The sequence below is a fragment of the Fulvia fulva genome, chromosome 3, assembly GCF_020509005.1.
Source record: "Fulvia fulva chromosome 3, complete sequence".
Lineage (NCBI taxonomy): Eukaryota > Fungi > Ascomycota > Dothideomycetes > Mycosphaerellales > Mycosphaerellaceae > Fulvia > Fulvia fulva.
Window position 1 is genome coordinate 3,537,792 of NC_063014.1, and position 12,989 is coordinate 3,550,780.

The 12,989-nt window shown below is 52.7% G+C and overlaps 5 protein-coding genes across 5 annotated transcripts; 4 read left to right on the forward strand and 1 right to left on the reverse strand.

Moving 5' to 3' along the window:
* Positions 1–127: 127 nt before the first annotated feature.
* On the forward strand, positions 128–2,623 carry CLAFUR5_08316 (General negative regulator of transcription subunit 2; the record flags this gene model as incomplete). The annotated part of the gene is made up of 5 exons (XM_047907464.1): positions 128–143; positions 392–659; positions 1,309–1,666; positions 1,740–2,205; positions 2,265–2,623. 5 exons carry the CDS (start codon positions 128–130, stop codon positions 2,621–2,623), a joined length of 1,467 nt encoding a protein of 488 aa, XP_047759248.1.
* Positions 2,624–3,788: 1,165 nt separating this feature from the next.
* Positions 3,789–5,009, forward strand: CLAFUR5_08317 (uncharacterized protein; the record flags this gene model as incomplete). Its single annotated transcript, XM_047907465.1, has 3 exons — positions 3,789–4,299; positions 4,352–4,635; positions 4,692–5,009. 3 exons carry the CDS (start codon positions 3,789–3,791, stop codon positions 5,007–5,009), a joined length of 1,113 nt encoding a protein of 370 aa, XP_047759547.1.
* Positions 5,010–5,402: 393 nt separating this feature from the next.
* On the forward strand, positions 5,403–5,897 carry CLAFUR5_08318 (uncharacterized protein; the record flags this gene model as incomplete). The annotated part of the gene is made up of 1 exon (XM_047907466.1): positions 5,403–5,897. One exon carries the CDS (start codon positions 5,403–5,405, stop codon positions 5,895–5,897), a length of 495 nt encoding a protein of 164 aa, XP_047759242.1.
* A 98-nt stretch (positions 5,898–5,995) lies between these two features.
* CLAFUR5_08319 (uncharacterized protein) lies at positions 5,996–6,616 on the reverse strand (the record flags this gene model as incomplete). The annotated part of the gene is made up of 1 exon (XM_047907467.1): positions 5,996–6,616. One exon carries the CDS (start codon positions 6,614–6,616, stop codon positions 5,996–5,998), a length of 621 nt encoding a protein of 206 aa, XP_047759243.1.
* A 4,496-nt stretch (positions 6,617–11,112) lies between these two features.
* CLAFUR5_08320 (uncharacterized protein) lies at positions 11,113–12,130 on the forward strand (the record flags this gene model as incomplete). The annotated part of the gene is made up of 5 exons (XM_047907468.1): positions 11,113–11,352; positions 11,499–11,632; positions 11,808–11,849; positions 11,904–11,945; positions 12,031–12,130. The coding sequence occupies 5 exons, from the start codon at positions 11,113–11,115 to the stop codon at positions 12,128–12,130; spliced, it is 558 nt and encodes a 185-aa protein (XP_047759758.1).
* Positions 12,131–12,989: the final 859 nt, after the last annotated feature.

Here is a 12,989-nt window from a genome sequence, read left to right on the forward strand (position 1 = left end):
GCCAGTTATCGCGCGACTCGATCCCACGAAATAGAGCGCGAGGAGAAGGCGGCGCATGCGACGGTGAAGTGAAGCAAGCAGTCGGTGGCCGCGGGGGTGCAGGAGCAAGTGAAGGACACACACAGAAATGAATGCGCGCTCCGGTAGGTGGCAGTGAGAGATCATTTCGCGTTCCCGACTGCCGCTCTCCGCGCATAGGAGGGTTACCTTAGCACACACACAATCGGCGTTGAAGTGCAGCGTCTCCAAAGTTACCCAAGCACGATGGCTAGCGAGATGCAGCCACAACGGCGCCGACAGCGCGGCAGAAAGAAGCGTTTCGTCGACGCTCCCCTCGATTTGCTCCACACCACAAATGACACAGCGACTGACAGCGGTATCGATGAAGCAGGGAGCCAAGCGCAGTCCCTGCGATCCATGAACATGAACACATACGGCACCCAGCAGAACTCACGGCAAGTGCCACGGTTACAGAATACGCAAAAGACGGGCCTGGGAAATGGCAATGCAGGCGCAGGATGGGCATTCGGTGCTCCATCAGGAAGTGCGTTTGGCAGTCTGGGAGGTGCGCCGGGCTTGGGGCAGGCAAGACCGGGACAGCTGTCAGGCTTTGCCCAGGTGATGGGTGGCGGCGGAGGGCAGGGACCGATTGATATGAGGTGAGTGCAGTGCATATGTGACATGTCAGGCAGAGTAACCGCGGCGGCGGCGGCAGCAGCAGCAGCAGCAGAAACGACAGACCCCTCGAGATTTGAACAACACACCGACACCCACATCATCCTTGGACCAGCGGGATTGACCATGTCATTCGGACAACGCGGAGGACGAACGACGAAGGCAGCGGCTCGAAGAAATGATTCAAGGGTAGCGGTGCCGGACCTTGAGAGTGAGAGGTGCGATGTCGACGGTTGGCGCTAGCAACATCACGCGACCATCACTTTCGTGATGTGATGTTTTGAAACTCGGTGCCTACAAAAAGTCGTTCTCTTCGACCACACGACCAAATTTGACTCGATGACAACAACACATCCAACCACCAACCCGACCACAACCACTGGCTCTACCACCGCTGTTGCTCGGACCAATTGGATCTGGTCTACCATCACCTTTCTGCTGCTGCTGCCTGAATCTGGACTGGACTGGACCGCAGACTACCACTATGGCACCTCCACACAGCCGGAAGCGGTCTATCTATCGGGACCCTGCTGCTACTCGCCTGACGTTTGACGCGGACCATGTCAAACTCCATTGGCGTCCGCCTACTGCAGTATTTAGAAGGAATGCTGTGACTAACAGTGAAAACAATAGTGACTTTCCAAGCCTCGCCGGTGGCCCACGCCAACCACCAAACAGCAACAATGGATGGGGCGGAAATATCAACAACGTCATACGCCAGCCGCCGATCCAGCAACAAGCTCCACAGCAGCCACGCGCTCCATCGACTGCGCCATCGCACCAGTCCATCGACCAGTTCGACGGACAGCGCTCTCAGCAGCAGTCCAATGACCGTGGCAGTGGCGATGACTATCCGCTGTCAGCCAACCTCATCAACGGCAATGGTAACGGATTGACGCAGACCAACGGACTCGGTAGCAGCGTTGGCTCGCCAGAAGACGCACACCCACACCCAAATGGCCAGCAGAGTCATACAATGGCCAGTCGCGATGTGAGTCCAGTTCTCGGACACTATCTTCTCCCTCTTGGCCTACGTCCGACTTGTTGCTGACTCACGTGCCCAGACTTCCTACTCATCGATGCCGCAGGCTCCAATAGGTTCGAACATACCATCGGCATCCCCAGACTCTCTACCATCTCAGAGCGACAATGCACAGTCCACACAGCCCAACGCTACCGTCAAGAGATGGGCAGACATGACCGAACAAGAGCGCTATGGCATGCAAGGCTACATCGCCAGAGTAGAGGCTGGACGCGCCATCGCCGCTGGTCAGCCAGTGGACCCTACTCTTCCAACCGTGGAACGCAATTGGGCGACACTGCAGGCGGGCGTAGACATCAACAACCTTGGCCTCGACCTAGATTCGACCGAGCCGATCTACAAGACCTTCCACGTCTTCCCAGACATGACCTCTGGTGGCTCATTCGACAGCTCGCGCCGCAACCCAGTCCCTGACTTCCAAGTCCCACCAGCGTACTACGTCAACAATGTCCCAGATAGTGCTAGCAGGATGGCAGCGTTCGCTGATGGTAGGTCAATAGAAGGAGTACATCACATCGGATTGTCGTTCGCTAACATGACTTTGCAGACACTCTGTTCAACATCTTCTACTTCGAGGTTCGCGACGTGAAGCAAGAGCTGGCCGCCATCGAGCTCGCAAATCGCGAGTGGCGCTACCACAAAGTCATACGCCAGTGGATCAAGCAGGACTGTGGACCAGCTGGCCTCGCTGGCGGATTCGACCACACCAACGGCGCTCCCGGCGGCATCCTGCCAGTCCGCCTTAGCGAGAAGGTCGAGCGTGGCATCTACTTGTTCTTCAACAACGACAGATGGTCCCGTGAGCGCAAGGAGTTCACACTTGACTACGACTGCCTCTGGGACCAGCGCATTGGTCCCATTCCAGGCGTAGGTCCCGTTCGAGAGGGATCTGCCAACGCACAGTAGTAGTGTGCGAGGAAAGGTAGACAAACATACTAACATACGATTCAGGAGAGCATTGGAGGGAAAGTGAGGCAACATTGGGCTGGCGCTTGGTGCGCAACAGCATGATTGTAACAGCAAGGACTGTAGCAACACGATGGGACACGCGAAAAGCGCGTTATGCGGTAGCTCCTCAATACGAAGAAGCTTTACTACTTGATCTGATGTCGTTCTGTCATGTTGACTGTGTTATCTCTGATCAGGTGTCGCTCACTTGAAGATGACTGTGCTTCCCTTGTCTTGTTCTGCTGGCGTGACAGTCCGATACGCTTTTCACGTCCGACCTTCGGGATCCGAATTCGAGCTGGGATTGAGCGGGATCCATCTCTTGTTGCACTTCTCGACGAAATTTGTCTCTCGCAGCACGATACCACGACTCCCATCTACCAGTTCCACCTGCCCTGCCTTCACACCGACGTTGGCGCAATCCGGACTATATTGCCCAGATGATAAGAATGAAGCACGCGATCGCGCGGAGAACCGACGGGACATGGGAAAGAGTTTGGAACGAAGTTCTCCACGACTTCTCGTTACATCTTGCTTCGTGGCCATGTGGTTCGGACCACCTCAGCCGGGCTACTGCACGTTTGCATGAAGTTTCAAAACCGCTGGAGGACGACTGCCCTCTGCCAAGATCTGTATCGATCACTCGCAATAACAGGAATGATGCTGTTGACGACCGCAGAGCCACTGGCAGTTACCGAGGAGCCCTAGTCTGTGTGATCATGCAGGCTATGCATTCTAGCCACACGACGATGTCTCAGCAATGCCATAGCGTAAAGTGGTTGTACTTGAGCATCGAATCAGGAGACCGATCATTGCCATGCCCGTCGACACGCCAACGATGACAATCACTCGAAATGCTCAGTCTGTACTACTGACAATTACGCAAGCGGGTCGAGTCCGCAACGTCGACATGAAATGTGGTCTGCGCAAACGCATCAACCTCTGCTTGGCATCTATGGAAGATACAGCCCTTCGAGCTAGCGGATAGCATTGCGCGGCAGGTGAGGTAAGGCAGTGGACTTGAGGTCGAGTATTCGAGGTTCTTCCAGCGCCGTACTTCTCAATCATTCCACAAGCTCCAACAGTCTCTCATTATACCAGACAACTCACTACACCAATCACAATGGCCCCAGTCCTCTCACTTCTGGCCGTTGGCCTGATGGTCATGGAAGGCGCTCTCGCTCACCCGGGGCACGACGTTGCCCAGGAGGCCGCCGAGCGTGGCAACTGGCTACGCACCCGCAGCCCAAAGTCCGTTCGTGACTGCGCTTCGCAGCTCCGAAAGCGTGGTCACCTCGAGAACTCCATCGCTCGTCGCCAGGCCATGGCCGATAAGGCTCGCGTCAAGAGGAACCTTCCTCAGCTCGTTGCCCGCGACTTTGCTACCTACAATATCTCCCACACGTCTGACAAGGACGTCACCCTTGGTGCCGATGAGCTTGAGCTTTTCGACGACAACTCTAGCTGTGCCCTGCAGCCTGAGGTTACCCAGGGTCCTTACTATGTGGACGGCGAGCTCATTCGCAGCGATAAAACGGATGGGGAGGCCGGTGTACCACTGTTCTTGGATGTCCTGATCATCGACACGTCGACCTGCGAGCCGATTCCCGCGGTCTTTATGGATGTATGGCACTGTAAGTAGCATCCCTCGTACCTCCAGCGAATATCGATCTCATATGTGACTAGGCAACGCTACTGGTGTGTACTCCAGCGTCAGCGCATCTGGCAACGGTAATTCGGCTGACACCACCAATCTCGACAACACCGCCCTCCGTGGCATCCAGCAGACCGACTTCAACGGCGTTGCTCAGTTCGAGACGATCGCCCCAGGTCACTACACCGGCCGTGCTCCCCACATCCACATCCTGACACACAACACCAACGAGACCATTATTCGTACAAACGGCACTCTGCTCGGTAGCAACCAGACTACCTCTGCGTCCCACGTCGGTCAGATCTTCTTCGACCAGGTATGTCTACTTCGTTACAAGGTTCTTGATCACGGCTAACACATTCTGCTTGACAGGATTTGCTCACTGCCGTTTCTGAGACTGCACCATACAACACCAACACCCAAGAGCTTACCACAAACGCTGATGACAGCATCTTGATCCAGGAGACCGCTGACATGGACCCCTTCGTCGAGTACGTCTATGTCAACCCAGATAACATTGCTGATGGCATCCTTGCCTGGGTCCGCCTTGGTATCGACCCAACCGCGGACGACAGCATTAGCTCTGCTGCTGCCATCTACAAGACTGGCGGTGTCGCCAACGAGAACTCCCACATGGGTGGTGGACCAGGCGGAGATAACGATACCGGCATGGGTGCTCCCCCATCATAGAAGTGTCAAGACTGTGGGATATTGAGAGATGTAACAGAGCAAGCGTAGTGTCAGACTAGATCCAGAATGTCTTCTTCCTATTCCGCTGCAAGTAAGACTAGTCGTCTAGTGGAGAATCGCAGCAATTGGGGCTTAGACATACCTTAAGCTGTCGCCTGCTACCACCCATGTCAACATGCGCAATGCCAAGCTGTATAAGCCATCCTCCAGCTCTGTACAAAGCTGTTGAATGGTCTCGCTACTCCGCAGTACAGCCTGAAGGATGCGAGCTGAATTACCATTCTGGAGACTCCGGACTACGCTGAACATATAGGCAGTACCATGAGAATGATCAGATGAAGTCGTCCAGAACTCGAATTCGACCACCTTGCGCCTTGGTCTGTCAGACACATCATGCTCAGTCTAGTACCGCCAACGCCGTCCATACCAATACGACATTCATTAAAGAAGACTTTCGTCTCGTTGAAGGAACAAGAACAACAAGAAGCTGTAAACCTCATCACAGCGGCAACGAATTCATTCATCGACGCCCTCAACTCCCACAACTTCGATCCTTCCTCTCCGCCGTGGACGAAGCACCACACAGCCGACTATACACATACTGGAAACCGATTCCCGAAACGGTCCTTGTCGGAATGGCTTGCGTGGATGCAAGCGACGGCGGACGAGTTTCCAGAGTATGCGATCCAAGCGGTAGATGTGCAAGTACAGTGCAACTGCAACACCGGCAAGGCGCATGTGTTTCTGAACAATCAGACATGGAATGCGCCGCGGGGGACTGTACGGAGAGGGTTAGCGGTTACGGAGTGGAGGAGAGATGGCGAGGGAAAGTGGTGGGTTGTGAAGACTAGAACGTTACGGGGCATGGGTTTGGAGGACGGATTGTGAAAATATTTAACTGTGCTGCTGTGTGTACCGTACACTCGAATCGCAAGCGCTGGCATTCGCAGAACTGAAGCAAATGAGGTCTTCAAGAGTTACATGTGTCAAGCCATCTTCCTTCTCCTCAGCATAACCTCCTCATTCCTCCTCAACTCCTCTCTGGACCTCTCCACAGCGCGGTCCAGGCTATTTTGTATCCGTCCCGCAATCTCCTCCACCGGCGTTTCCATTCCCACGAGTCCAATGAACTTGCCCACCTTCCTCCTCTTGATCCTAATCCTCTCCTTCTCCGTCAAGCCCGCATAAGGATTACTGCCATTCGCAATTCCCTCTCCCTCCTTCGCCGTCGGAGCCTGCAAGTCCTCGACAGTGTTCATCAAGTCTTCCAGCCATATATTCTCCTCTTGGCTTAGCTGCTTGCTGTGACGGCGTTCGCGTGCGGATGGGGTAGTTGGAGTTCTGGACTCGCGGCGGGCGAGGAACTCTTTGTCCCAATTCATGTTGGCGGGGTAGTTGTTGGTGAAAGGGCCGGGGGTTGATTGGTGGTAGTAGTGGGCGATGCTGTCGAGTTGGTCTTCGGTGAGGAGGTGGAAGGCCATAAGGGTCTTTGGGAAGTCGGGGTGGGGTGGAAGGCCGCCAGGAAGGGGCACGAGAGGTGCGAGGCGGAGTTGGAGCGTGGCGATCTTCTTTTCGAGGGCTTCTTTGCCGCGGGTTGAGGGTGCCATGATGTGTTGTGTGAGGTTGGGTGGAATGTGGAATGTCTACGGCCTGCGTAGTTTGAGGTTGTGGTCGCTGTGTGCGTGAAGATACCTGCAAGAGTGAGGAGAGGACGATTCCATGCTGCTTCGAGGTAAGGTGCTATTATGGACTTTCCTTTGTCTTTACGAAATGAGACGTCCGCCGAGTCTGTTTCTCGTAGAGCTGGATATATCAGACAAAGGAACGCGAATAGACCACGTTCGCTGCACCACGACACCTTTGTTCGCTGACCCGACTGGATGTGCCAGCGTCATGGCAAGCCATTGTCTAGTATTCCAGTACCATAGAGCTGTGTGCTGGTATCTGTCATGACGGCTGTCTTAGACATGGCGTTGTGAACAAGTCAAGGGCGGCAGAGTTTTCATCTCCATGCACATGCCTTCACCAGCCAGTGTCCAGTGACTTCTCCCTCTTCAATGAACTCATTGCACCTATCTTCCGGTACGGTTCGGAGAGCGGCTGGCTCGTGTGTGTTGGAGCCTCGTGTGTATGCCGCCTGCCATTTCAGACAGCAGGTGAGTCGGTCGGTGGTGAGGTCGGCGAGCGATCAAGTCGGCGGTCGACTAGGTTGTACATCGTTTCTCTTCTTCAGGCCTTAGCGAAATGCTTTAGACAATCTGATGAAAAGGTCGCGTCACTTGGAGGCAGTGCAATACCAAGGACACTGTGCCGAGCGACATCTGCAAGCAGAGCGGCCACTCGACTGGTGCCAAAAATAAGAATAATCTTGAATGAGTCCGTAGACTCGTTTCAGAGATTAAACTGAAAAGAACAGATACTACACCTACAAAGTCGTTAGTTAGAGGTAGTCGAGCAAAATTATAGGTATACTGACTTGATCTAAGCCAAAAGGCACTGTGAAGAGTCAGTGTGTTGTCTTCGACAGTAGGGGAAGGGTGGTGACTGACAAGAGAGCTACGGAAGAAAGAGAGTGTGAGAAATGAAAATACTTATGCCTCTGGCTGCTGGCCTGTGCGGGTCGTTCACCAGCATAATCAGCCGCAAAAGCAGAGGAATTGCCGACATATATATTGGTGCGTGCGAAGCATGTGTCCAATGAGCGAGCGGAGAAAGGTGCAAAGTGAATAATCTGGTTGGCTTGGCAGATCATCGGAAGCTCTCTCGCGTTCGGTGGACAAATTGTGTGGCATGTTCTGCTCCAAGCGCGTCGGATGTCTTCTTTCACTCTTTGCTCACTTTGAGGATGAAGTATTGTGCACCTGTCGATGGCGTGCGGACCTGTATGCATATCAGCCGTGGATCAGCTCCATCTGGCAGCGACGGCCGGCACCAATCGTATGCATCGGGATGACTTTGTCGTTCTCCCGGATGTTGAAGTGTTATTCGCGATGTGGGTTGGGCAAGGTAGCACAGTATCTTCGAGATCATATGGGATGTATCACCAGATGAAGGAGACTTCCGAGAAGTGAGGTCGCAGACCGGCGTCCCTCGGAGTGCCGAGGTAGCCAAACACGACCTCACCTGCCTTTTTGCGTGGACGACCCAACCAGACCATAACACATTAGAACAGCCTATGATGCGACGAATACTGACTTCAAGATCCGGTTATATCTCACGAAAATTACTGCTCAAACTTCACATAAGGCCTCCGACCTGATGCTCGAACAGTGACTACTTCCTGCACGTGGCATGTTCTCTGCAACTGCAACCAACGAGACCCTTGCGGCTCACACTGGGCGATATCGTGGAGACATTCCATTGCTCCCGTGGTGTCACTATGTCAAGAAGCTTGCCTCGATGGCTCCGTCCACCATCTGCTTTGCCAAGAAGATTGTGGCACCAGCATATTGATGATTGACACGTAACCTAGACGCCTTCGTACCCATTCTCAAGATGCATTGTCGGATCTGCTGTCAACTCATTTTCAGCGTCTGGGGACTGTTCTACGAATGACCCTGAGCACAATCAGGCAGGCCTCAGAATCACAGTCTCGTGGCTGTACATGGCTCCCTCCAACCCCGGCAATCGTTACGACAATCCCACCGACTAATCGCCATCTTCCTACAATATGCACTATTCAGAGTTGCAGTGTTCCTGCATCGTCAATCAGTGCTGGAATCTTGCCGCGAGCGCTAGAACGACTCTCGCAATCTCCTTTGGCCAGCTTGAATGAGAAGCCACAGGACAGACACGCGTTCCGGCAGGACTTTCTTTTGATGATGCTCGACGCTGCGTTTGCTGCCGGCTCTGGAACTGCCAATGTTATGGCAACGCTGATAAGACTGAGTGCCATGAGGAAAATCTTCATAATTGCTGATCAAATTTGGGTGCGCTGGATGCATGAAGTGCGAGAAGCTACGTATGCGCTTAGAAGTAGGCACCGCGACTTATAAAATACTGTCTTAGTCAGTTTTCATAATGCTACTCTCGTGAAGAGATTAGCGAGACATTTTGTTATTGACCGTCGTCTACGCTTGGCCAGGTGCGAATCCCATTCGGTCTGTTCCATGACCTAGCATATGCTCACAGCATGACTAAACCCCATCAAGCTAAGCATCACATGCTCTGAAAGCACATGCTACTGCAAATCTCGGCAACAAACGACACAATTGGTTCTCTTTTTGATTAACGTTACCTTTCTCGAGTCCCGAGTCACAAGCCGCGAGTCGCGAGACGCGGCCGCGGCCAAGGGAAGACAAAAGAATCTCACACCTCGGCCAGCCCTCTTCCTTTCTTCCTCAACAATCAACATTCGAAGCAACAGGAGAGAGCGAACACGTCCTCTCCTGATTCGTGTTCCATCTAAGCAATGTGAAAAGTGCGGGTGGCAGCCTTCCAGGGCTGCCGTGTTTTCACACAAGCAGCACATGGCGCTGGAATTGACGAGACGTCTTCCAGGATACGGTGATCCAGAATCGTAGCTTTGGCCGCCACGCATATTAGACAAGTATGAAATCTTCGCCGCTTGAGACACCAAGAGTGATCTCCCAGCCCAAGAAGCTAGGTTTATGTTCATGTAAAGTTCTCTCGACATGATTCATTCCGACAGATTCAACAACTGCAGCCTTGCCTCACTGATGACTGACAGTCAGGTTCATCATCCTGTGCATCATGCGAAGTCTATCAGCGCCGCCAATCTGGCGTCATTCCGGACTCCAGGTAGAAACCAAGGTATTGGCGAATGTTTCACCAGAGTCACCTCCTTTGAGCCGCAAAATGCAAGGCAGCTGCTCTGTGGCGCTTCTGGAGGCTGTAATACATATCACCGCCCTTCCTGCTTTGCTTTGAGAATACCGCACGTGTTACTCAGCCTCTTCGATCAATGGGCGGCCTCGGATGCCTCCCGGGCCATCCTGAGTCAGACCCACTCCACTATACTCTTCGATCCAACGTTCGAATCAAGCCCACGGCACAATACTCTGTAACCACGACCAAGTACCTCGCTCTCTTGGCCTCTTCCTGTCCTTCGGCATACATTGGATAGAAGTATGGAACGCAAATCCGGTCTAAGGTGGTGCTCTGATCTCTTTGAATGCCAGTGAACCCAACGTGGATGTCACCTTGTCGAGTTTCGGACAGAACATACATATATACGGTGAATTACTCCGACAGGGACAATTATGTCAAGAATTACTACGACAGGGACCATTATGTATTTCTTACTCCGACAGGGACTTACACGGTATCCATATTACTGCCATAGGGACCATTATCGCCAACGACACAAATGAAGTACTATAGCCAGGTAGAGCTTCCTATATCGCTTTAACCTGCTCACCTGTTCTTGTAGAGCAGGTTAAAGCGATATAGGAGCAACAAATCAAGTAGCATAGGTAGGCAAAGGAGAGTTAATAGCTATATCTATATAACCGTACTTTACTTCGTTCTCTTGTTACCTAGACCTTGTCCAGTTATAGGCGCCTTCCCTATGCGATTTAACCTGCTCTGCAAGAACAGGTGAGCAGGTTATATAATACAGGGAAGTAGCATAATACATTTGATCGCCTAGCTTATAGCCCTCCCTCGGCGTTCTTATTCCTTATTCCTTATGTAGTTATAGGCACTATGTCTAGTATAATTTTACCTGCTCACTTGTCCTTGCGGAGCAGGTTAAATCATACTAGACAGGGCAATGCTATAACGTATATAATCGCCGAGCCTGCTAGCCCTACAATCGAGCGTTGCTATTGTCGTAACGTAGGTAGCAAAGAGGCTATATACTTACATCCTATTCTCGCATCCTATTCTTATACCCTACCCTCATATACACAATAACCTACGCCACGCTATTGTCTAGCGATGTCTATCTTCTCGGCTACACCTTTTATACTGCTCGCTCTCTATACTATTATATACACCCTCTTACAACTACCCGCAACACTATAGCAAGCACAAGAACTACACGAGCGACATAATAAGTAACGTAATAGCTACTTAGATCTTCGCTAGCTTAGGTCGTAGCGCTCCGTATGTGCATCTAAGGTCCTGAAGTTGTGCTATCATGCTAACGATAGTAGCTACCTCCTCCTCAGGCGCACTCGGGTTCAGACCCACTTCTTTCCTAATCTGGTATAATGTGGGCGGGGTAGGGTCTGGCGTAGCGCCTGAGGACAAAGTAGCCAAATCGGTCAAAATCCTGTTCACCAGCAATCTCACCAAGACTCGCATTTTGAATCGCAGCACAACCACACCAGATATGCACAATCTGAAAAAAACGGCTCCAGATATCAATACGAACAAGGTATTGTAAGAATTTCATGTACATGCGCGGAAAGGTGCAGCCTGCATATGCTGGAAGGTAGAAGGTCATATTTCTGTTCCCGTGTTTGCTATAGACTGTTGCCCGACACCACTTTCTCATTCACCAACCACGACACATGCGCGCAGATTGAAGTGCACGAGCCCCCTCAGAAAAGGCAGCTCGCCTCCAACGCCGCTCGCAAGTCCGCACCAGCACCGGCACCAGCACCAGTACCAGCACAGCAGCAGCAACACCAGCAGAACGATGCTGGCTTCACACAGTACGTCTTGTCCTTCAGACAAAGCTCTGCGATGCAAGCTCTGCGATGCAAGCTCTGCGATGCAAGCTCTGCGATGCAAGCTCTGGCTCTGCGATGCAAGCTCTGGCTCTGCGATGCAAGCTCTGGCTCTGCGATGCAAGCTCTGGCTCTGCGACACGAGACTAACTATATGCAGAGACGACGACGACGACGACTGGACCGCTGGCGGCCAGCAATTGTATGTCGAGCTGCTTCGCATTGTGCATTCGGCATTGATCTAACATGCTGCTAGCAACAATGACGACGACATGGTCGGTGGCTCCGGCCAGAACATGTAAGTCAGACTCGTGTCTTGATTGATCTTGGTCAAGGCACTCACCTCACGTTGAGCATCGAGCAACGATCTGACATGTTTCTAGCACACCTAACGACGACAACGACGACGATGAAGTCGGCGGCGGCGACTTCGACATAGGCTCCGGCCACGACATGAATGTCAAATCATGTCCTCGGCTTTGATCAAGACACTTCACGTTGAGCATCGAGCAACGATCTGACATATTGCTAGCACCAACGACGACGACGACGAAGACGACACGGCTAGTCCCTCCTCTGCGTAAGTCTCACTCCTCAGCCTCGAACACGACAAGCAAGCTTGTCGTTCTCTCAACCCTTCACGACCTCGAAGCTGACATGTCTTAGCGCACCGCTGCCTGCTCCCAAGAAGAAGAGAGGTCGTCCTGCGGGTACGACGAAAGTCACTCGCAGGCGACCTGTGGTCGCTGGCAAGTGGTGGTCGTGGTCTGCTGCGAAGTGGGCAGCTTACGAGCTGAATGCTTATCTTAATAAGAACGCTGCTGGCGAGCTTCGTGAAGCTACGCACGTCGGCAACATCATAGAGCGCCCTAAGCTTCGTGAAGCTCGCCTAACACCATGCCGTCGCTGTGTTGGCCGTGTCGCCGAGGGTGACACGAGTGATAGGTGCTGGCGTTACTCTGTGGCTAGTCGTTCTGCTGTCGGCGTTCGCGTCGACGCTGTGAATCGGTGTGCCTAGTGCCGCCACCAAGGGAAGGATTGTGATTAGCTTTAGGGTGTGTCTGTCTGTCTCTGCTCTGCTCGAATGAACTCTCTTGGCCGCGTATCGTCTCATTAACCTGCTCTCATTGTGTCATTAACCTGCTCGCATTGTCTTATTAACCTGCTCGCATCGTCTCATTGCCCTGCTCGTGCCTCTCGTTCATTCACCTCCACGATTAACCTGCTTATGGCTCAGTAGCTCACGATCATTCGCCTTCACAAGGCCATGCGTTTCTGGCCTTGCCCTAACTCATTTAACGTGCTCTGCTGGAATGGGAGAGCAGGTTAAATAGGTTGGGGT